Below are 25,554 nucleotides of genomic sequence, written 5' to 3' on the forward strand. Positions count from 1 at the left end.
GTCAGTGAAACGTAAATAATACTGAGGCGCAAAGCGAATCAATAGAACAACACAAACTTTCGCGCAGCCAGCCACATCATCGCCAACAAGACTCCCACTCGCAAAGCGGAAGAAGACGCCCCCGAATGTATGCTACACTTAAGCCCTTCGCATTGCGTGCGCTTCAGAGCAACATTTTCACGCTGTTCCTGCGGGTTAGTAAAGGTGCACATGTCAGTCCCTTGAAAGGTCTGTATAGAAACGGACTTTGAAGTTTGTTCTATCATGTAGTTTGCAGGTATATACAGTTTTTGAGTGAAGGCTAACAATCAGAATTTGTAAGTGTTCATCTAAATAGATTAACCACATGTCACAACCTGGCCTACTCTATGCCTAAGCAGCTATAGTTGTGCTGCTTTGTTCCTTTCTCTCGCTTTAACTGTGTTTAGCGAGGTCATAAACTTTATTTGCGTTTATTGTTATTGGCATTGTCTGTTCTCATTTTATGTTGCCAATAAATTTTGGCCCAAGGAAGCCCGAAGCGGAGTCTACTTTATTCGGTGTACTGGTATTTAATGGCTTTGTTGTTGTTTGTTTCTGGCTAGTCTGGGTGCTTGATAATTACAGTTGGGCCTTCTAGACTTGAGGATTGTAAAATAACTTAAAGGTTAGCTTTGTAAAAACACTTTTTTTGTGAAATCCAATGGATCTAACGAAATTTAAAGAAATATGAAACTCAAGACGAGTTCTTATAACAGAACAGACTTGGCAATTGTCTCTTTTCTCCTACATTTTTCCCCCGTGTTTCAGTTTCTTTTGGCCATTTTTGTGTTGATTTTGGCCTTCGGCTGCCATTTTTGGCAAACAATCAGCAGCAATTATGGCAAGGCTCTCTGCTAATAGGAGTTGCCCTTCTGTCACAAAAGGTTTTCCTTGGGCAACAAGACGAACCTGCTATACCCCAACCACGGTTCTTAGCAATTAGTGCCGATGGAAGTTACACAAACGTCTCTTAATGATGCTGACGACCCTCTCATCTCTTGCCAAACTCTTCATCTTCGGTCCCGCGACGTTGTCCCTGTTCCAGGCCCCCTTTGTGTGTATCTTTACCAACCGCAAATTAATTGGCGCACTCACAATTTATTTTGTAATTGTAAAATTAATAAGTTTGCGGCCGGGCACATTTTCTGGGCAAAAGTGGGCGGCTCACCCGCTTGCTATTTTTGTGAACATTTTTTAATTGCTCGTGTCGGCACAGCCTTCATCGTCACAAACAGTTTGCCAACTTTCAGACGACGGCAATTTCAAACTACGCTCCATAGTTTATTCTTTTTCCCTTTTCCTTTTTGGTTTTTTGTTTAACTTTTAGACAGCATTGGGCCTGTTGAAACTCGTGGGGGTACTCAGGCACGCAGTTACCTGGTACATAGAAAACGCGGGCAGGGGCACAGCTATCAGCATAATGAAAAAGTTTCGAATTGTTTACCATACAGTGGGTCTAAGAACTTTACTTATGAGCTAAGATAAAGATATGTATAATGACATTTTATGTTTTCAAGGAAAATTTGTGGAATCTATTTTTAAGTTCTTAATAAGATTTACAAAATCTAATACTAGTTTTTGGTTTGTTTATAATATTTAGTGGAACGTGTTGCACAGAGTTAAACTTAAAAAAATCCTTTATTTACATATGGAGGTATATTTTCTACTTATTGGCAACCCACTGTTCTAAGGCAGTTTTTGTTCACTTCCTCTGCGTTTTTCTTACTTTTGCTTTGGCAATATGCTCATTATTAATGTGCAGAGGCAACTCTCCAGGCTTATAGAGCGAGGCTATGTCTGTATAAATATTCATGTACTATACATACATATGTATATAGGAGATATGTATGTATGCAAAGCTTTTTATTTTGCCAAAGTCAGTGGCTTGCAAAAAAGAAGGAAGAACTTTTTTAATGCTTCTCTCTCATTGTCTCCTTTTCTGCATGCTTTCCCGTTGGTGTTGCCATAGACATAGGCATGGTTACAGGGGCTGTAGCTATATTAGCAACGCCATTTGATAATGGATTCCTTATTTATGTATGAATAAACGGGGGCTGATGGCATCGGGGCGGAGTTGGGCTCTTCTAGCTGTCATGGCTTTGTTAACACGCTCTGCCAAGCACTGAAAACGTGCTAAACGCTGGCAGGCTCATTAACAATTTAAAAAGAAATTTTCCTGAGAAAATTTTAAAGCCGCCGGCGAAGTGGACCATAATATAGGAATTTGAGCTTAAGACATTTAATTTGACCAAGTGATTAAATATTTAAATAGTGAGAAATAAAATACAAATTGAAAGTAGCTTGGAAAAGATTCGTTTTTTTGTAATCTTTATATTTTATGTTTTGTATTTGTTTGTAATAAGAGCTAATTACAAAACTAAACAACCAAAAGTCATATTTCAAGTTCTTGAAACTCTCTTTAAGGCATCTTGAATGTGGTGGGGTTTTATTTTTGAACACTGTTCAAAACATGAACTAAAAAGAGAGAATGAAAACGGGGACATTTGAGCCCAACGAATTGTTACCAAATATGTGAGTGGAACAAATGTGAAATGGATTTCTCAACTTGCACATAACCCAGTTTCTGTGTTATATATATTGCAATGGCAACCCTATTGATATTTGCATATGTTCCATATGGCAAAAAAATTGCAAATGCGGTTGTGGGCTGAAAGCGTTAAAGGAGTAAAACCGTAGGAGGAGGTAAGGGGTTCTATTTACAGCTAACCCCGTTTCTAGGTTATAAATTGCTCTCGCCTATGAACCATATTTTTCGAAGCTACGTACATATTTCAAACTGAGCTCGTTGTCACTTTTGGGTACACATCTTTTAAATGAAAATGAAATAAAAAGTATAAAAGTAAAAAGGAAAATAAAAAGTTCTATGTTGCTAAATCAGTGAGTGACATTAACAAATTAAGTTTTATTGTACGACTATCTCAGTCTATCCAACAATTAGTGTTTAATTGTTGTTACTTTTGTGACGTTAAATGCTAAACAGAATGCTTTAAATGCTAATGCCCTCTAATGCTCACGGGTCATGTTTGTGGCGTTGTAACCAACATCGCTGCTGTTGTACCCTCCAGTGCAGTAAATGACATTATTAACCCAGTTTTCCGTACTTTGAGCCTACAATACACACTCTAACATGCTCAGAACATAACAAGCTTTCAGCCGTCATGCTCGCTTCGACACCCACGACCAACAACGAAAGTAAGAAACTTTACCTCACGCCGAGCATATTTTAAGTACACTTTCGCAGTATGAAATATAATATTTTATGTATATTATATTATATTTATGTATATACAAAATCAATAATAATAATAAAAATCAATAAAAAGCAAGTTCAAGTCAGTGACATCCATTGATTTTACTTATTTAATTAATATAGTTTGAAGATATTTATGTACATATGTACCTACCCTAAAGGGCACACAATACGTAATAGAAGGTCTTATGTCTCAGTAAATCTTTTTGTTTATTTGTCACTTGGCAAACTCCTTGTTAAGTAAGTAATCGTCTCTACCCATTGTAAACGGAGAACAAGTAACCCAAGTCCACTGAAAGCAGCGTCTCTCAGCACTTAAACAGTTGACGACTTTATGTCCAGTCAACAATATAATAATAAACAAATTACATATACGTTTCAAATGTACAGCTTTCACTTTCAAAGTACGTTTGCTTACAAAAACATTTTGTAAATTGAAATAACTGTGTAAATACCAGGGCATAGCAGTAAATTTATGTACAATAGAAACCCCTGAGCTGAGCTACTTAGCAAACTTAAGCTAATCAGTTAATAAACTTGGGAGAAATAAAGTTGTTATATTTCGGAAACATCTACTTTTGTATAGCCTACATGGGTGTTGCACTATAACAATATTTGTCTTTATTTTGGGTATTGCGCAACATGTTCTTAACAATTGGCAACATTAGTCTTCATGTGTCAACATTTTCTTCTGCCGTACGCCTTGTTTAATTTACCTTTTTATATAAATTTAAGCAGATACCGGGTACCTCGCTGTCGATACTTTTCGACTGCAGGTTTTCTTCTATTTCTTTTTTTTCATACTTAGTAACTTTAATAAATAACTCATCTATTTAATATTTCAAATGTTCTATTTAGTTTTTGCTTGGAAATTTTTTAATTATTCTATATCTGCATAGTTTTTTTATTTGCGAAAACGGCTTATAATTACAACTCTCCTTCAGTTTGACCAGCTTCGCCCAACTGTTGGCAATTTATGTTGCACTCGAAGAGTGCATAAAGTTTCTAAAGTGGTGAAGGCAATTTTGTACTTGACATGATGTGGCTCCCACTCTTGGTCTGCTTGCCAGTCAAGCAGGCGGAAGGGGGATGTGGTTTTCGGTGCTACGGCGGTGAAATCGTTGGTTAAATGAAACCTGGTTTAGGTAAGTTTTTGGTATGCAAATAATTCGGTGTAATTAGAAAGTTTCTGGCCATGTTTTAAAAGTTCTGCATCAGTAAAGACCCAAAATGCACTGCAGTAACACTCAATATATCTCGCTTGTAATCATCAAAAGCCTTGCCTGCTTTCAAACAGCAATGTGTTTTATTTTTTTAGGCGTGTACCGATCATAAGTTCTTCGATTTGCTTAACAACTCTTATTGCTGTTGAAGTCAATTTATAAAAGCTCGCTGTCGAAGTTTTATAATTGAAAATACTTGAGTTGACTTTTCCGTAGAGAAGGTCACACATTTCTCCCATTTACCTACTTGCTGCCATACTGCACGTAGTTCCTTCAGGTCACTTTTCATTCTGACTTTTCTTAATTAAAAGTTTGCTTTTCAAGTTATGCATATTTCCAGTACTTAGCTAGCACACTATTCACACTTGTGAAACATGGCTAATTTATGCGAATTTTATTAACATATTAGTAACTCGTCTGCCAAACTTCTGGCTATCGAGACATTCACACCTAAGCAAACTGTTGTATAACTTTATGTTTTGGGCCTTTTCTGAGTTTTGTAAATAAATGCTGGCGAAAACTTTAGTATTGTGATGCCAGAAACTCCGAAACATATTGCCAAAAACAGCGCGCTCGCCCCTCGCAAATCACAAAACAATTTGAATAAACATAGATATATATGGACTAAAACTTTATCCTTACCAACTTCGACATCGACTTCGTTGATGACAATGACGATGACGAAGCAAAGACGCCTTGTTGATGATGATGCTGTGTGCTGGGCAGAAGATACATTGGCTAGGCACAACTTTCATCAAAACTAATAACCTTTGAAATTCCATACAGCTGCTGGCATTTAAACCATAAACTTTTATGATAACAACCTGCGAAGAAAGAGTAGAAAATCTGCTTAATGAGCCAAAAGTTCCTTTGCTATTTGAATTAAACTGAGCGACAATTTTGTTAGTTACAACTTGTTCCTTGAAATAAGCAAAAGGAAGTACGGACATGCTGGTAGTTTGGAATACACTGACCTTAAAAAAAAAAATATATATATATACATTTGAGGGAATGGCTTGATATGTTTTTAATATTCTGACAGCCGCCTTATAAAAATTTAATGTATGAACATACTTTTAAGATTTAAATCCAAGCACTGGCTTTTCCTGTTTGCAACCGAGAATGCTTCTGGCGCTAAGTCCGAAATTGAATTAAAACGTACCTCGATATACATACATATTTATGAACACGGGTTGATTAAGAATAACTTATCTAAATACATCTGGTTTTTAAATCAATATGAAGTGTACAAGAAAATACTATTGTTTATTTCGTAGGCAATTAATAAGCATTCTTACTCTAGTTTTTATAATTTTAGAGAAAGCAATACTCATTATTAACAAGAAAAGGAAGCGGGACTAGTAGTGCTGGAAAAACATCGATGTTTGCTTACATCGATGTTTGTGAGTACTTTCATAAAAACATCGATTAATAATCGATGTTGAAAAAAAAAAACATTTTTTTTTTGCCCAATTTTATTTTATATCAGTCAGGAAATAGTGTTTGCTGCTCATCGCTGGAGTGTTTGGACAAATAAATACTCATAAATACTAATTTTCCAATTCTGCCTTCTTGCTCGGTTTTTAAGTGCCACTTGAAAATAATCGATGTTTGACAAGTGAACATCGATGTTGGTCGATTTTTTGGAAACATCGATTGTATCAAATAAACATCGATGTTTGTTCCAGCACTAGGAACTAGTAGGAAGCATCTCGGACTATCACTAATATTATGAGTTTCGGGATTATTCAAGGAAATAGTTATCATTTTCTAACGTATTACAATTAAATATAATTCTTCTGAAATGTCAATTCTGGTTAAGTTCTCAAACAGACCTCGGCGCTTCCTTTGTTCGTCTGCGACTGTGTGTAATTTATTAGATTTTGGCAAATATTTTGCCAGAAGCGCATTTCACTGTCAGAAGTTGTGGCGTCAGGGCCAGACAGTCACTGGAAATTCGCGATATTTTCCCCCTTCCACAGCGACTGCTCATGATGTAATGTTTTTATAAGCTCTTAGCTATTTCTCTCGGTCTCTCCGTCTTTCGCAGGCTCCTGTTTGAGAAGCAGTTGCCTCTCTAGACAGACTTTTTGGACTTGGACCATTGAGCATTTTCCCTTTGTTTTCCTTGTTTGAGCAGCCATCGCCGTCTCACTCCCATTTTCCTCTTCTTGCTGCGTGGACTTTTCCTGTTTGGTTGCAGCTGACAGCTGCCTGCCAATAGTTGATTTTCACAATATACGTTTTCCTCTTGATTTTCTTCATTTTCCTTGGATGCATTCGGTTTCGTTTCAGTTTGCCCTGGTCAAATGGCTTAACCTGGAGGTGCTCGATAGCGCCGATTAAATCGAGATTTATAAAATGAAATGTTTTTAAACCATTTTCCGATGACAGACTCTTTTATTAATTTATTTATTTAAGTAATTTTATACATTATTGTTCTTAGTGTTCCTGCTCCAGTGTATCTATTGATTTCGCGGCAAGCACGTGCGCCACTTGAGTGCTTAGATTTTTCCACAGGACCAAATAGGCTTGAGGATGAAGTGATGGTGGGTTAAGCAACTCGTTTTCCCTTTCTCCCTCATGCGCCCATATATATATACACTTATATATATTCGGCTCCCTATTCGATGTAAGTATGTGCTTTCCTCGGTTCGTGTGGCAACGTCCTTGTGCTAGTTTCCAAGTTGCCTGCTGCCTTTTCGCTGATGTCTGGCTTTTTGGCTGCCTTGTGAATTGAAAGTCTCCGCTCTCCTTCATCTGAAAACATTTAACGTAATGCCAGGACACGTGCTCCAGCCATCAATTGGGCTTGTGCCGCCATTTATTTACCTACCGGTTTGCTGCTATGTGCTAAGTGCTAATTGGGTTTGTTGTATTTTATCACCACGCAGTTCCCCCAATCGACGGAAACAGGGTCAATCCGCTCCCTTGGCTGATTTATTTTCAAAAATTACCCCTTTGCTAATGGCGCTAATTATTTTAAAGTGTGTTTAAGGGCCCCATCACATTTTTGCAAAAGTCTGGCTTGAAAGTGGAAAGGAACTTTAGAGTGGCTAATTAAAGTTTTTAGTTCTAAACTGGAGCGTCTGAAGGGGCTACGTTAAACTTAGACAACAGCTGCGGCTTACTTTTGGCTTCCGAGTGAAAAAAGTTTTTCAATTTTCTTTTGGGTCAACATATTTGTGAGATATATGGATAATAAAACGGGTTGTAAAGTGGAAAAAGTCGAGCCTTTTGGTAAGCAAATTGGGTGCCAAGCTAAGTTGTTTTATTAAATCTGCCAAATTTAAATGGTTATGTAAGATGACTAAATTATTATCCAAACTATATTAAGAACCTCTACTGGGTCCCTATATTTTCCAAATGCTATATAGAAAAGTCCTTTCTTAACTTACACTCCAAAAATCGTCAGGAGAATCCTAAAATTAATGGGAAACCCTGAAGTTTAGCATAAATTAAACGATAAACACATCAACGCCCCGATTTTGAGTATCATTAACGACGACTTCAACCCCTTTTAGTGGTAGGCGATAAGCATGGGAAAATGCCAGACGCCAGCACAAATAGACATAAATTTAAATGGCTAAGGGCCTCAGTTTGCAGTCTCCTGCCCGTTCCCATTTCCATTTCCACCCCACCAGTCTGTCACAATAAATGGTTGTCAGGATAAGCACCGAATGCAAGGCAACTGCAACTGCAATGTGCAAGCTGCTGCAGTTGTTGCTGCTGCTGCTTGCGCACCTCTGGTTCCTGCTCCTGCTGGCGGTTGCAACCACCAACTGTGACTGTGTCTTTTGCAGGTTATGCTGATCTGGTTGAAGCTGCTCCTATGGCTACAGAGCCCACATAATCAGGACAAGTATCCTGGGTGTGGAACAGTTTGTCTCATAGCTATTATTATTATTTTCTATGCATTTCTGAGGAATAAAACCGAGACAAACCTCTTATATTGGACAAAATTTCATTTATTTTGATACTTGTTTTACTTGTCTTTAGATTTGTTTTAAAGTTAAAATTCTTCCGAACTTAATCCTCAAAATGTCACTGTTACATTTTTCAAACTGTACAAAGACATAAAACTGTGTGTTGCACCTTTTTAGTCCTCCTTATTCATTTGGCATGCCCCCAATGTGCAGGTGACATTTCTACTGAATATGAAAGCGGTTGGGGCAGCACTGTTAGCCTTGAGCAAAAGTCGAGCTTCTGTGCCCATGATTTATGCACGTGTTTAGTGTGAAAAATTTACATTAAATGCGTACATGGTAGCGAAAGTGTTGCCGGGAGAGTCCTTCGCACGCCGCACTGTTCCCATTTGTGCAGCGGGAGGGTTGAAGGTAGGCACCACCAGATGTAAAAGTGTGTGGGGCAACTCTCGGTGCCGTATTGGGGTCACTGGTCATTATCAAGATGTTCCTAAAGAAATGCCGTAAACTGGGGCTCTGACTAGTCCCAGTCCTCCAGCTCCCTGCGACGTCTTGGGCTCATTTGATATGCAGGGCAGATAAAGGCCAACGCGCATTCAGCCCTAAGCTTCACTGTTTGCCTGAAAGAGAAGTGAGCCAACAATGTGAGGTGATAGTTTAATGGCAGAGCAAACGGTTGAGCAAGCAAGTCTTCTTTGGCATGGCAACAGACGAGGGAAGTTTCATATGTTTTTCTGAGATTTCGCAGCACAGCATCATTGGGACTACATTTTTATCGATTTTTGTATAACTCTTTTAGAGGTTCGACTTTATAGAGCTAAAAATTTAAATCAGTAGTGCCCAGTTAATACATTGACGGCTGAGGGTTTTCTTACTTGCTGCGCCATACAAGTTTTTCCAGTATCGGTGAAACTTAAACAAGTGCCACAGACCCGATAAAAGAATTTTAAAGTCCGATAAATGGAGACCCTATTTAAATGAAACACAATGGAAGTAAGCTAACAAAGTTTCTCTAATGACTAGTCTTAATTCTTTGAGATTAGGAGCTGACGTCATATATACCATAGGTTCTATTGATATATGTATGTCCCCTTATTTATACATATATGTATGTATGAGCCTTATATATGTACAAAATTGGTATGTGTCGCATAACAGATCTAAAAATTGCATTCTCCGAGCATTACTTGTCTTTGGATTTTTTAAATCTCATTCAAAATCTCATATTTATGGGGTTTTTCTTTTCGGAGGACTGTGTGTATTTGTGTGATTTTCGTCCTTATTTGTCCTTATCCTTTGTCTTAAGCATTCCCTCTTACTTTTTGGCTATTTTATATACATTATTATATTTTTTTTTAAACGAACTTGGTCCTAACGACCTAACCCCCATGTGGCGGGTCAAGTTGCTGTTTGCTAAGAAAGACAAAATTTATAATGTGAATTCTGGCATTTAAATACAAATTTTATAGCTTTTTAGTTGACAGTCGTAAGCCGACAGGGTATTTCAGGTACGCCTGTAATAGCCCCCACAAAGCTTTATTATTATACTTCCTCTGCTTTTGAAACTCGTATTAAAATTGAGTCTCGCACATAAATAAAAAACTTGATTTCAAAGCCTGCATTCAAACTTGTATTTCGTTTTTGTTTTGAACACCAATAGCAATGTCCTTTAGTTGTCAAAGAAATAGTTGTATTAAATTGCAATCTGCAAGGGTCGATAAATTTCTGTTTCCCCAAGTTAGCTTCCCTTCTTGCTGGATTATTCGCTCCATCAACTTTAAAGTTCAAGTTGACAAATAGTAAAAACAAACAAAACTGCCATCGTGACTGACCGATGACCAAAAGCCATTCATTTAAGAGTCATCATAATAAAGTCAGCAAAGGCAAACTGAGATAACCAACGGGCCACTGGTATTGTCATCTATCACGGCTTATATACACAAAAGGGAAATTATTTATTAATTACTCAAACCACCTGTATATGTAAGAAGGGGAGGCTAAATCTGCGCACAATTTAATCGATACAAAGAGTTGCAAAACAAACATCATGGCCGACTGACCAAGCCCACAAAATATTTCAGTTTAACTTCATCCGAAACCCGTCGTTTGCGCTGTCGAACAAAATAAATGCATAAATAATTGATTTAATTTTCAAGTTGTCTACAAACGAATCGTTTAAACGGCTGATTGAGAGGTTTGCTATGCTTCATTGCTTATAATATATGCAAATTTCGTTTTATCCTGACATAAAAGAACAAATAAAGCATTTTAGAATTGAAATAGAGCTTAGTAAATAGTATGCTATAGAATACATAAAGGTAATTTAAGCAATTTTAATACAGAAATTTGTGAAAAATTGTTTTCTTTTAATCTTATTGGTATGCGTTGTGTTAGCTGCGAATGCTTTTATAAATAATTTGGTTTAACTATGCTAGAACTTCAAAAAACTTAATTAAATAGGACGAAAAGCAGAAGAAAATGTTTACAAAAGAAGCCAAATGTTGCTAGGATCATGTTGCGTTACAACCATTGATGCTGGTCTACCTAACTTTAGAAGTTGCAGAAATATAATTTTTATTGAATTCTTCCCATATTTAAGTCAGAACTGACTCCTTTAAATCAACTCTGCTGGTTATACAGATTAAAAATATATATGTATACTCTATGAGGTCGATAAACTGATCATCATATCAAAACTGGACAAGGCGATCACCTAAAAACCTTCTCCTATTACCAAAACCCATGGATCAGAAAAAGCCATAGGAACCGAAAGAGCCGCTACGTGGCCATCCAGGGACTTATCTATTTGAATAAAGGTCCAATGGTACACAGAAATTCGACTCGTTTACATGTTTGTTTACTCAACTTCTTGGCTGCGCAGAACAGACCCAAGATGTCACTAACAATTACATTTTCCTCACAATTTATTTATGTTTTGCAGCCTTTTTCTGCTTCTACGCGTTGTTTTTCTTTTTCTGCGTCGCCGTCAACCATTGTTTTGAATGTGAATGAGTCGGTTACATGTGTGGTGATGGCGGATGGGCTGTATATGGGGCTTGGATTGGGTGGGAGTTTGGTGGGGCTTGACAACCGCAGGCGCAGGTCCTTGCGGTGGGCTAACAGAAGGAGGGCTTCCATTTTCATCATCATAAAGTCTGGTGAAAGGAAATCGATATGGGCAACTTAATCATGAAATGAAGTCGCCGTCAAGTTGTCTTTCATTTTCAATTCCATTCTCGGCACTCGCACTCCTCCTCGGCGCCTTGGGTCGTCCCATCTCGGAGTCTTTTCTTCGATTCTCGAGCCTTGCCAACTACTTTGCCGCTGGGGCTTTGTTTACCTATGCAGTGCGAAGGGCCAACAACTTTTGCTGGGTCTGGGTTCAGTTCTTTTCGGTGTGGTAAATTTCGCTTCGCTTCGGCTTTTGGTTTGGTTTGCCTCGGTTTGTGTTTTGTTTGTTTGTTTCCATGTCTAAGTTAGCTTACTTTTGTGCAAAACTTTTCCCTGGTATCCACCAATCACCGCTCCGCTTCAGCGATACTCCCGCCCAGGACCAGGCCCTGTTGCTAACATTTTTTGCTCATTTCCGTTTCGACTTCCCTTTTAACTTCGTCAGACTTTATCCGCTTTATTCCAGGAATGCAGGTCAGGTCACTGTAGTTCACTGCATTCTGTATTAACTTATCCATTCGCCTTTTATGTTTTGAGGGCAAACCCCTGCGCGTGCCCTATGGAATTGCTAAATACGATTTTAGGTTGATTTCGAACCTTTTCTCTTTATCTAATGTGTATGAAATACACTGCAATATACACGAATACTGGAAAAACTAACATTTGCTGAGAGTTTCATTTGAGTTTTACTTTTTTCATAGAGAATATGTTTGAAGAGGATAAAAATCTATTTGCTCTGACATTTAAAGCCCGTCCTTTTATTTTCTCTTTGCGTGCCCATGGTGGGTGCTATGATATATGGACCTAAAATCGAAAATTGAAATACCTCTTTTTGCAATGTCATGTCACGGGATTGTGAAGTTAAAATGTCAATAGGACTTCGTTGGTGTTGTCGTTTTTAGATTTTCTTCTACCTATGTATAACCCGCGCAGGCTTTTCAACACATCGCGAGGGTAAACTTTAACAAAAAAGTCCCTGAATTATTTCGTCCATGGGAGGACTCTCTCTACCTCACCAACACCAACTGGTCGGTGGTCCGCGGAAAAAAAATGGATGACAGCGAAAGGCCATGGCAAGCGAAATATTTTATGTTGCTGCATACATTTTTCATGTTATTTAAAGTTTATTAAATATCTACGTCATTCATAAGGGACGAGAAAAGAGTGTTACAATGATGGAGAACACAATGGCGAGATGGAATAAATCGTAACTTCAGAATATTTGTTAAAATTATCAATAGTTGGTTAAGAAAAGAATTGACTAATAATGTGTCTTTTTTATGGGGCCAAATAAAATTCTTAGTATAATATACCTATTTATATATGTATATATCCTTTTTACAATCATAGTATGCCTTCCGGCAAATTTTACCAATCAATTTTGAAACCAAACCTGCTCTTAGCTTATTAATCATCATCAACTCTCAAGCAATTATGGTAATATGAATATATTTAGGAATATTCGACTGCAGAAGCACGTGTCTATTACACATACACATAATTGTTTACTGCTAAGCTGCATTAGGAATAGTAATAAATTAATGGCAATTACATCTTACCTGGCTAGTATTGACAAACATTGGCCCTCAATCTTTAGTGTATCGGTCAAGTTTTAAGGACTTCTTAGTACTAACCAATTAAATCAGACGATGATTGTATAGTTTGCCTTTGCGGCTTTATATCTCAATTGAAATTTGATTTGCAAGCTGAGCAATGTTTAATTGCTGAGTCTAACTGTGAGTTATGTCTTCATTTCAGGTGAACTAAATAGTTGCCCGATTTATTCATATTTCCTCAACGATTTGTAATAGTTTATCTCATCAAGAGAAAATTAATTTCTTCGTTTCTCTGGGAAAACTTATAGCTAAACGCAGAAAACCCTTGCTCATCCCTTTTATGTTTAAAAATAACCCTAATCGATTAATTAATTAAGTGAACTACATTTTCGAGAGTAAGGTGTGAAAACATCCTTTTTAAAACTGGCGCAGCGATTAGAGAATGAGTTCTGTTCTTGGTTTGGTTGAGTTCCTGGCTGGACCATTTATTCGAGGCTTCGCCCACCCAAATTACTGACACATCAGTTGGTCCTTGTATTTCGCGCATCGGGAAAATCAAACTAATCAGTTGAATGATTGGCGTCGACAGCAGGTGAGAACAATGGCCACGTCCGGCATCGTCCTGGTATCCTGCAAATGAAAATTGTCACTTCTTCCATGCAACCTTTTTTTTTTGCGTTTAACGAGATTTTCTCCTTTTCCGTTCCCACAATATGGAACCCGATCGATCAGGAAACAAAGGGTCTGAGGAGTGCAGTGCGGCTCAAATTACTTTATTGCTTGCTTCATTTAACAGCGTAGCTTTCACAGTTGTTTCCGTACCCTATCTATTGGCTTTTTTTAATTTGCCTTAATTTGAACCTGGGTGGACATCAATTATGTATATTGTCCTCTTGGATGGTCAGTTAGGTTCCTTTGCAGGTCAAAATAGATTAACTTTGGCCAGCTATTAAGGTTGATTTGTTATATAATACCTAGAGGCAAACAATTTAAAAATTTTCCCAGTTACATGTACATTTAAAACTATCCGTTTATTTATTAGCCTTCCGTTTTTTGGGGAATTATTTCCCTCCATGCGTGCTCAATAACCAGCTAGTTAGCTTTTGGCCAAAATATTTACTTTTCCCTGTTTCAATCTCTTTTCACTTACCTAATGAGACGCTTTTAAGGCTAGAGGCCGAAACATATATAGCCCGAAAGTCTACTTAACAAAAGTATCCACAACTCAGACTCTGAAACCGCAACTAACACACTCGCACACACCCACACACTCGGGTGCTAATGCCATTTTGACGTTGCTTACGGTCTTTGCGCGCTCCGGTTGGAAACGCACAAATGTAGACTACGTTTTTGTTTTTTTCACCGCAGAACCAGGCACGCCCATAATCCATAAGTTTAGCCCAACGGTTTGTTTGTGTGCGGTCGCCGGCTGTCGGTTGGCCGGATCCACCGCCTCCTCGGCCACCCCCTTGCGGGTTTGTTCAGCCAAAATATATACAAAAATCTGCACGAAAAACAAAAATTGCCAACAAACAACCCAAATCACTCGGCTCCCAGCTCCAGGAACCAAGGCAAAGGGTCAAAGTTGCTTTAAACGTTGCCACAGACAGAATCTAACGAGGCAGATGGTTGGGCCTCGACTGGCCGAAAAGGGGGCGTGTGCTTTGTTAGCAATTTATGATTATTTTTACTCGCATTTTTGCCCTTTTATATCAGCCTATCTACTGACCCGCATTTCTGGACGCTCGCTCCAAAAGGTTCAACTGACCGTTACTAAATGTGAGTGTGGGTCAGTCCGGACATTTTCATCATTGGGGGGAGTTCTGGTGTCCAACAGCGATGATTATGTGATAATCCAAGTGCCATCAGCCTGGGCGCCTTATCAAAGCTAATACAACTATTATCAGTTTAAACAATAGTTTGGAGGGAAATATATCCGAATATATAAAAATAATAGTAGATATATAAAACAAAATTGCCCAAATAGGTCACCTTAAGAATTTAATTAACAGAGTTTCTAATTACAATTTACATATCCTTTGGCAGAATGTCAGCACTAATTGCTCTTGCTGTTGATTATGTCTAATAATTCCGTAATAGCCAGCAAAAGGAAAGCCAAGTGCAAACATTCATTTAATATTGATTGCAAATGCGTGTGCGTGTGTGCCAACACTTTTCGGCATTTTCCCATTTGGCACATGGTGAAATCAAAGTATACACCATAAAGATGGCACCAAGGATAACTACTGGTCGTTCTGCAGTTGAATTGCAGAAATGTCTGCTTCATTTTCTGTTGATATGAAAACCTAAAAATTTGATTTAAGCCAGCATTGAATCCTAATTGTGATTCATTATTTTCTTGAACTCTTAAATATTCAGTCTAGTCCTTGATAACGCGGTATTCACACCTCTGGTGGTGCTGATCAAAAACTATAGCCCTTGTTTAAATAAAATAAACGCCCCAAGTGGGTGTCTTGCCCAGTATCTAGGACAGACACACTTTTTTGATGCTCTCGTTTTTCTTTTTTTTTTTTTTCCATTGTAGGTTTACTGGCTTTGGTTTTTAGTTTACTCTCAAAGTTGGCCTGTGTATTGGATAGCAAGTGAAATTACTTGTAATGCATTACATGGAAAACTTTTCCAACATCTTGCTGTTCTTGGTACTGCAGTTTTTGCTGTGGCCTTTAAGGCGCTTTTCCAAAGTCTTGGCCAAGAATTGGCCCGCTCCGTTGTCCTTTGCCGCCTCGGTTGTCTGCCAACTTGCTCCTCCTTATTCCCTGCCTCTGCAGTTTACGGGATTATTGGCTACTTTATGCCACTGCCTCCACTCCTCCACGAACTGACAGCTTGGCTTAGGGCGCTATCTATCGATATGCATGCCCATGACCTAAACTGTGCTGTGGTCAAATTTGCCCGGATACTGTAGACAAAGTTCACAGAGCTACTCGAATCCAATATGGTAATTATTTTAGCCTTTAGAGAAAGGGCATCTCATTCCACCTTTAAATATATAAAATGAAACAAAAAACAAATAATAAGATTGATTTAATTTAGGATTGGGGATCAATACAAGGAACTATAATCATAAAAAATAAAAGGGTTGAATATCAACGATCAGTTTTATATATGAAATTCCTATTAAAAGTGTATCCTACTTGTACCAATTTGAACCTTAAGCAGGTAACACTACTGCTGCCACCAGAATTGTACTGATCCAGAGAGCATGTTGCTATGGTGACTTTGTGTATGCTCTTAGCCTTTGTCCTGGCAACATTTGGAACAAAGGACATCACTCCAGGTGGCCATGTGAGAGACTGGAACGCTTTGCCGTGGTATTACAGCTTTTTGCTTGTTCGTAGTTATCTGGCTTTTGAAGCTAAAGACTTAATGCGCTTTGTCGGGGCAACAGAACACATGCATTTACCTTACACAGGTAAACGGTGTGAAAATATTGAAATGAGAAGATAATTAACATGAAAGAAAAATGTAAAGTGCAATTACATAAAAGTATACGTTCTTAATTATTTACCTTGACAGATTTTCTTGTGAGTCCTTTAATCATTTTCATGTGATTATCAGGCCTAACATTTATTAAAAGCTACCTTGGTCAATTATGTAAAGTGCAAGACGTTAGACACACATTTAAGCAAGAGCAAGCTTTCCTAAGGGTTTCGTTAGTTTGTTGCAATATTCTAATTTAATGCGACTCATGTCATGACATTAGTTGATATCTTTTTTCCTGTCCTAAAACCACGAAAAATATAACTTTTGAAAGTTGTTCCATAACTTGTAAGTGTTGGGTGTGGCCCACAGCTGGGCTAACCTTGGTACTTGTACGCCAAGTACCGAAAGTAGCTGGAAACCACATGAAAGGTTGTCAAATAAAATCTTGAAAATTGCAATAAATCACATAGCACTGAAATTATTTTCGTTACTTAAAAGTAAGTAAAGTAGCATTAAAAATTGATTGAAAATTTGAATAGAAATTAAATTTCTAATTTATACACAAACTACTTTCTCTATTTAGAAGCTATCTGAATGAACATTGAGGATAATCTTCTGACTACCTCAGTAGTTATAACTTTATTATATAGCTGCCATAGAAACAACTCTAATTTTTTTTTGGAAAAAATTAAAACTTAACAATTTTTCAACATATTCTTATCTACTTTGAGATTTACCTCTTATCAAAGGTGCGATTTTGGCCAAAAATCACAAAAAGAACTTGTCAATCGACAAGTAGCAGCTGTGGTTACGATCTTTTCATAGGCGCTACCAAAATCATCAGACCACTTGCTAACTATTGCTTATTTTCTTGGTACCCTTCATCTAAGCTAGAACCCGTTGGGAATCCTAAGCGTCGCACAGTAGCGCCTTTTCTCATTTAGCGTTGCAAAAATCATATCTTTTGAACCAAATAAGGTAATCGAATAATTTAAACGGCATTGGACAGGTAATTGTTGTAAAATATATATATGTACTGCATAAAGTACCACGCCCACAAATACGCCTTTTTAAAGGGTATCAAAGTGAAAAAATAATTTTTTTTCAATGAAAACAATTTTTAAACAAAAATTTTTATTTAATTTTTTATGTTTATTTTTATGTATTTGCTCAAATAAAAATAATTTGAAAACTGAAAAAAAATTTTTTTTTTTAATTCGAAGTGTAACCGCCACGCGCTACAGTTAGTATATTTCTTGAAATGTATGAAATTGTGTCGGTATTTTGGTATATTTTACCCTGAGTTGTTTTGGTTTTTTGCGTTGCATTTCCGCAGACGCAGCTCGACGCAGCCGATGAAAGTTAATTCTGGTCCAGGAAAGATCCACGTAACTTGTAGACATAGTGTAGTCAGTGGCTTTCATTGGCGTCAGAAGATATAGACTACTTTAGGCAGAAAAAGGTGAAAAAAATGGACACCTGGCAGGTAGCGATTTACCTGTAGAAGCCCAAACCAAAGTGTCGTTTTTTTAGGTTCTTTAATAGTTTATGAATGTATCTATCATTTAAAGTAAAAACCATGACCATTGGTTGTATGGTTTTTTTGTAATATTACCTGAAAGTCGACCAATTTACACATTTTTTTTTAATGATGCAAAAAACGAAACAAAGTTCAAATTTAAATGCTCATAACTTCTACAAAAAAAAATCTTAAAATTGATTTTATTGCAGATTCTGAATCCTTGTTAAATTTCCTGTCGAATAAGTATGGTTAAAATCGTTTTTGCGAACATGACTTTTTTGATTTTTGCAACGCTAATTGTTCGAGAGGCGCTACTGTGCGTCGATGCGAAGGCAAAGCAAACCTCGAAAATCGGCAATAGTTCGTTTTGTTGTTTTTTAACCAGTTGTTTGTCATACAATCTAAATACATTCTATACTAAGAATACACTCCAAATTATTTTTATTATCAATTGTAGAGTGGAATATGTAACTTTAATAAATTCCATTAAGTAAAACGTCAGTCCCTTCCATTTAAAGAGGGTATCCTTCACAGACCGTCTTCAAATTCAAACGTTATGTTGATGTTTGTTTTTCATTTGCATTTAACTAGAGGCTAAATGTTATTCGATATGGGGTAGGAGATGTTACCTTCTGCCTGTTTCTTACAATTTAAGGTACAGTTTAAGATAAATTCAAATTGAGTCTGACAAATTCAAAACATTCTTTTCTAATGCCTTTATTTATAAGAAAACAACTAGATAAATCCAAATCAGCTTAATAAATCCATCTAAAATATTCCTGCCACTTATCACTTATCAAAGAATAGCCACACTTGTAGAAGCAACTTTGGCTTTATCCCGCTAAGCCCAAACGTCATCCATCAATTACTAGCTGAAAACTGTAATCGAATTGCAGCTCAATTTCACAAGCATATCGACTGGGTTGTAGAAATGTTCGACCCATTTGTTAGGGACGGACCCCACCTAAGCCTATCTGCCAGGTCCCAGCCAAGAGCACTGTCAGATATTCAGCTCGAGAGCCATTTAAGCGGTTCTGTTGTCCGCCCGAGCGAACTAAATTGAATCATCGTTTTATGCACTTTAAAAATGAATAATGCCGAGTGGGATTTGGTGTGGTCTTCTGCTGTGACTGCTGGGAATGTCACAAAGTATCCAGCTCCGTAACTCTGCTGTGTCTTATCCCCATCTTCGCTGAAGCGCATTAAATTCTCGTTTGTCCTGGCACTGGCGTAACGGATCGATATGCAGGGGAGAATTCGGGTTAATGGAATATAAGTGAGACGAAATGAAAATAGCCTTTCCCCCTAGTTCATTTCACACTTTTCCCGTAGTGGCTCGGCTAGCTGGACTATAATTTTTACTTTCAGCCAGATTTCCCATTTTTTGGTAATGCGATTTGTGTTTCTTCTATATCGGGTTTCTATTTTCGTTGCCAGCCTCGATGGAAAATTGACAAAACACAGCCAACACAAAAAAAAAAGAGATAACTTTTTGTCTTGGAAAAGTCAGGCAGAGCAAGGAACTGAATTGGTTTTCTGTTTCGTTTTTACTTCATGTTTGTGCTGGCCTTTTCTTCGGTCAAGCGCGTTTGGCAGACATCCGATCCCGCTGGTCCCTATAACCGAATAGCGAAAGTAGTTTCCAGCTGGTTTTTCTTCTTCGACGTAGCTTTTCTTACTTATTTGTGCCATTTGTGCAGCAGCACCTGAGCTGTTTGGGGGGAGGTGTTCGCTACAAAATGAAAAGTGCCGGGCGGAAAAACTGGAAAGCAACAGGCAATATGTAAGTCAAGGTGTCACTGATTGGAATTAAGAAAAGTAATCAACATGATATACCCTTTCTCAAATAGAATACATATACATGTGTGATCTTAAATGCTATACAGTTAAGATTAGTATGTCTTTAACTCTTCTTAAATACACTTACTAATGACAACTTACTGTGTTAATTTCGTTTTCATTGCGCTACATTTCCAGGTTTGAAATAGCTATTGCTGCCACCTTTCGCACATTTTCCAAGCAATTCCCTCGCCCTCGGGTTTTTAGCTTTTGTTTAATCAGTCTCTGAGAGAGCTTTCCACATTGTTGAACCACCTGAATTGAAGCGGAGAAAACCTTTGTACCGGTTTGTGGGTCAACTACTGAAATGACCCCTTGGCCAAGGGCTCCCTTAATTTTCCTCATTGCAGGTCCCTCCTTTTACTCTGGCTTGATTCATTATAAAGTTTGCACATAAAAAAGGCTAAAAGAGATGAAAAACTAGTTACGTTAATCCGACTGCTGAGTATCCTTTGAAATCTACTATATTTAAAGTAAGAAACAATGGAGCTAGTAGTTAGTTTGATTTATAATAAAGCTTACCTAAAGAAGTTACGTTTTTGTTGTATCTTTAAAATCCACTAAATTGTAATGATAACATGTGAATTATAAGAAAAATAAAGTATAATCTAAAAATTTCAACCTCATAACCCAGAGTCCAGTGAACAAAGGGTATAATCATCGTTGTTTAATATCTGTTTGAACATTCAGTTTAGTTACCCAACCTCTCTCCCGCAATACTCCATTTTTGGACCTTTGCTGTTTATTTTGAAATTTCGGACTCGGCTTTTTCCTTTTTTACCCTGTGGTTCTGTGTAATTTCCCGGCTGTCCCTTTGAAGTTGTACCCGCATCATACCGACCTGTTTTTATATGTTAAAGTATTTTACAGTATTTTTTGTGGTAAAGTTTTAATTAATTTAACGCCAATTGCAATGAGTACCCCAAGCATTAAGGCAATTTATGCACTATGTTACGTACTTGTTAAAAATATATACATATACCTAAAGGGCATACAGGAATTGTTGGGTTCAATAAAGGTATGACAATACTTTTCTTTTTATAAAAACCTTTCGGGTTAATATACATATATACTAGGGACACTGTTTAGCTCTTGTTTCTTATTATTAATCTTCAAGTTTCATTAGTAGAAAAGATCAAACACCTTGATTTTATGACCACAGTTTTTGAGGACCGTCGGAAACACCCTCCATTACGCAATCAGACGTGCTTTTTAAGGCCTCGCCTTTTAGCCTCAACTGGCAGACAAAGTTCTCACTTAAGTAATGCAGTTATGCGTCCAAGTATGTGTGTGTGCATTAAAAATGTTATGGAAGTCGTAACTGGGGAAAAGGACACGAATTTTGTCGACCCCAAACGATGTCTTTCATGCCATTTCTCTGTCGCCGTTGCTCGTTTTCCATTTTTCCAGTCCATCTGCCAAAATAAATATGTTTTTGCCACTCGGAGAGAGGTCCTGCCACGCCCTCCCCACAAGTGCCACTTGCCATCCGTTGGGCCGTCATCTGTGGCATGTGCAACAACTTTCAGCCGTCAGGAGCATTGCATCAGTAAATGCAGTCTCAGTCCCCTCATCCCGGCGCATAAATGCAATCAAATGTTAAAAGTATTAAGTGAAGGTAGTATCCCAAGCGTCGACAAGGCATTGAAAGGCCAAAGGCCTCAAAGACCACCTAACGTGGACATCTGCCCTGGCATTGTGCTCCAATTTCCGGCATACAATTTAAATTAAATTGCGGTTACCCAAATGGTTCTTTGTAATTGATTTTTAAGTTGAAGTTAAAAATGTGCATTTTGGAGAAGGTCGTATGAATTTGCTTGATGTAAATTATTTAGTTTACTTTAACAGAATATTTTTAAGAATGAATATGTCGTGAGACATGCCATTGACTTTCATATTTAATATTTCTAAAATTAAACTATCTATATCTGTCTAAATAGTATATGGATTCTAATTGCTTGATTTTTTTCTCCGCTTACAGGTCATGAACGACTGAACGAATACATATCCCACTACGAAACACTCAACTATGATCACGAGCACATCCGAGCTAGTCACAATAGAGCGCGACGATCAGTGACCAAAGATCATTATGTACATTTAAAGTTTGCATCACATGGAAGAGACTTCCATCTTAGATTAAAGCGTGATTTAAATACATTTAGCAATAAGTTAGACGTGAGTATTACATACGCAATTATATTAATTTTAAGTAATGCTCGTATTTCCTTTACTTTTCCAGTTTTATGATAGCAAGGGCCCCATTGATGTCTCCACGGATCATATCTATGAGGGCGAAGTGATAGGGGATCGTAATAGTTATGTATTTGGTTCCATACACAATGGGGTATTTGAGGGTAAAATTATAACGGAACGTGATGCCTATTATGTTGAACATGCCAAACATTATTTTCCCACAAATCGCACGGCGACAACACCGACAACTCCGTCGAAATTCTCGACAACAACCTCCACCCCAAGGAGCACCATAAAAAATACACAGCCAACGCGGCCTTTGGGTCCCCAACAACTCAACAGTAACAACAACAGAACTGCCTTCGATAGTAAGACAGAAAACTTTACAAAGAAAATTGCTGAATCCACAACGGCGTCACCGGACTCCTCGTCGTCGTCGTCGTCGTCAACAACAACATTCCCACCCACAACGGAAAATTCCCATGAGGCAAAGGAGGATAATGCCGAGGACGGACTTGATTTTCACTCCATTATCTATAAGGAGTCACATGTCGAGGACGCCTACGAAAATGTGCGCGAAGGTAAGTCGAAACAAGTCCCCTCTTCGCATCGCAGTAACTTATTTGCCGGTGCAGAAATGAAAAATTCCCCCGCACATTGTTAAATGTGATTTATTTGTCTGGCATCGTCAGAAGTTCCGAGCTTTTCATTCTATTCCCTCGCATCCAAGTCAACCTTGAAATTGTTTGATAGCATTTCGTTGCTGTTTTGACACCTGAGTTATGACAGTCGCGAGTGACTGCTAATCATTTTTGTTATGCTCATCTCCCGTGTAGCTTGTCGGGCTGTCATCTGGCTCAAGGATGGCTGGCGGCAGAGACTGGATATAAAGGTGGCTTGGGTTCAGAAGTTCTTGAGCTCAACAACTTGTTTACCGAAGCGTTGAGCGTGGCAATGTCAAAGTTAAAGTTGGGATTGAATGGATGAATGAATTTAAGAACTAAGGTGTATTCATTACATTTTACCTTTCTTGAAATTGAATGGTTTTTTGAACCTACTAATTTAGCTCATAGATGGGCCAGTATTAGCTTTTTTAGCTTCCAAAGCTCTTTCGGAGGTTTGTTTAAAGAACCTCAACCAAAGTCCACATATCAACAGGGACATGGTTTTCAAAAACACAGCACACACTATAGAAAGGTGTTTTGTACCATATGGATCCTCTAAAATTTGACGATTGAAACCAAGATAGAACGAAAACAACTGCCAGCGGCTGTGGTAACTTGCACGAATCGAACTGGCTGGAAAAACTCCCATTCTAATGGAAAAAAGGCCGCTTTTTGCAAAGGTTAATGCAAAAAGACATCCAAGCGACTTTATTTTAAAAGCAAGCCATGCATGAAGAGAATAAAAGGAATATTTCCCTCGCCGGTTCAATGGTCAATTTTGTATGCAACCCGGCAACAATGGCGCTGGCAAAGAAGGTGTGCCCGCCAGACCCGTACACTCGTACGTAATATCGCTGCAACAATGACACTGACAATGAAAAGTTGCAATTGCAAATAGAGAAAAAAGCAGCAGCAGCCAAGAGCGGATGCATCGTCGTTGTTATTGTGCAGGCGGCACCACCGACAACTATGACGACATCATCGGGTTTCAGCCCGACGGCTGATTCACACAAGAGCACTAAGAGAAAAGTTTTGCATTTTATATTTTAACTTAAAGTGCAGTTTATATTCTATTCCTTCCAATATTTTTGATGCGGAAAGTATGATAAAAACCTAATTACTAGGTATGAAGAAGAATTATCATTATTCCTGAACATCGAACCGACATTTTCAGCAGACAATCCTGTCAAAATTAACTCTAATTTCTTTCTTCAAAAAAAGTTAATGAACCTCTGATGAAAAACAAGTCAGAATTTATCGATATTTCATCAGTAAACATCGGCTCTTCCGCATTCTTCCTCTCTCAGCAGTCGGCTTTCATTTTTTCCATAGCTCAGCTTGCATATGGATATTTCTTACCGTGTACAGACAGGTTCCCACAGCCATTGGTAGACAATGGGCGACTGCCACGCCCATATAAAGTTGTCGCTGCAACTGTTTTTTGCAACAAAAGAAGTGGAATCTAATGCATAGCTAAACAACTGAAATGGGAGCAGCAGCGGTATGTTTTTTGGCCACCGCTTTGCTGACCAACTTTTTTTTTTCGACAATTTACCATTGTTGTTGAATGCAAAAATTGTATGCAATTTGGCATTCCCACAGCGACCCCACAAATACAGACCCACACATGCCCAGAGAATCAACACCAAAACACTTGATAAAACTATGGTCATGGACAGGGTATTTAGTTGAGTTCTAGGTTTGCTTAGCGTTTGGGGGCGTGGCGAATTCCCTTTAATGAGCTTTGCACCCTTGTGTTCAGATGTCATTTAAAGTAAAATAATTTATCTTGCTGAAATGAGTGTTGAGTATTGATGGCGATGTTATTTAATTTTCTTTATTAACTTTAGAAATTAAAGAAGATTTTACTAGTTATGTTTTTTTTTTTTATTTCTTGACGTTCTGTTAAATTCCAGATTTAAATTGTTTACAAAAGAATATAAAGACCGTTACTTAATAAAAACCTTTATAAGCACAAAGGAAAAAAAGACTAATTTCAATTTCAATTTATGAGTTTTTTTCTTCTGCTCCGGTCAACTTGCCAATTCCATACATTCTTTTCACGGACTTCCTTACTTTTCTCAAGTTTTTCCAGCGCTTATTATCCGTTGGGTCCTGGGGCAAGAACGCAACTGTGTCGCGAGGTGTTTACGTTTCTTAACTTATCAGAAGCTGTTTCTGCCCCTTTTAGCAATCTCGCACTCCCCGCCACACTTTTAATGGCATTTTAGCAGCATATTAACTTTTGTAGTGGAAATGAGCAGTCGTCGACGACGGACCCTAGATTACATTGTTGGAGTGTACACATTCGCTCACTCACCCGAGGGTGGCAGCTACAGGGGGTGCGTTAAGTGCGTGTTAAAACCGACCAAGCGGCGCACGCACATTGCTTATCCGCCCCTACATCCCACATCCCATATTCCATCTCCCACGCCGTGAACCCTCCATATTTACCCCTTCGCTCGCTGGCTCTAGCTGCTCTAGTAACGGAGCGTGAGCACAGCGACCCCTAGAATCCAGCCAAGGGGTTAACATACGCCACAGCACAAGTACTCAATTACACTGGCCAGAATTGTCTTTTGAAAAGGGTAGGAAACTCAAGCTCCACATTTCAAGTACGGACTTGAATAAATAACATTTTCTTATTAGGATTATCAAGGAATATGCTTACTGGAATTGAAGATACTACAATTGATTCGTTTTTACGACATCTTAACTAG

The 25,554-nt window shown here is 38.1% G+C and overlaps 1 protein-coding gene across 5 annotated transcripts in view; it reads left to right on the forward strand.

Moving 5' to 3' along the window:
- The window catches only part of kuz (zinc-dependent metalloprotease kuz), an 81,240-nt gene that overhangs the window by 26,353 nt on the left and 29,333 nt on the right, over positions 1–25,554 (forward strand). For all 5 annotated transcript variants that reach the window (XR_011444459.1, XR_011444458.1, XR_011444460.1 and 2 more), the window contains exons 4-5: positions 21,955–22,151; positions 22,216–22,750. Coding sequence is in view for 2 of the 5 variants with exons in the window: in XM_017176732.3 (XP_017032221.1) it covers positions 21,955–22,151; positions 22,216–22,750 (732 nt within the window). In the remaining 3 variants the exon portion in view is untranslated. The remainder of the gene's footprint in view (positions 1–21,954; positions 22,152–22,215; positions 22,751–25,554) is intronic.

This window comes from Drosophila kikkawai, chromosome 2R, assembly GCF_030179895.1.
Source record: "Drosophila kikkawai strain 14028-0561.14 chromosome 2R, DkikHiC1v2, whole genome shotgun sequence".
Lineage (NCBI taxonomy): Eukaryota > Metazoa > Arthropoda > Insecta > Diptera > Drosophilidae > Drosophila > Drosophila kikkawai.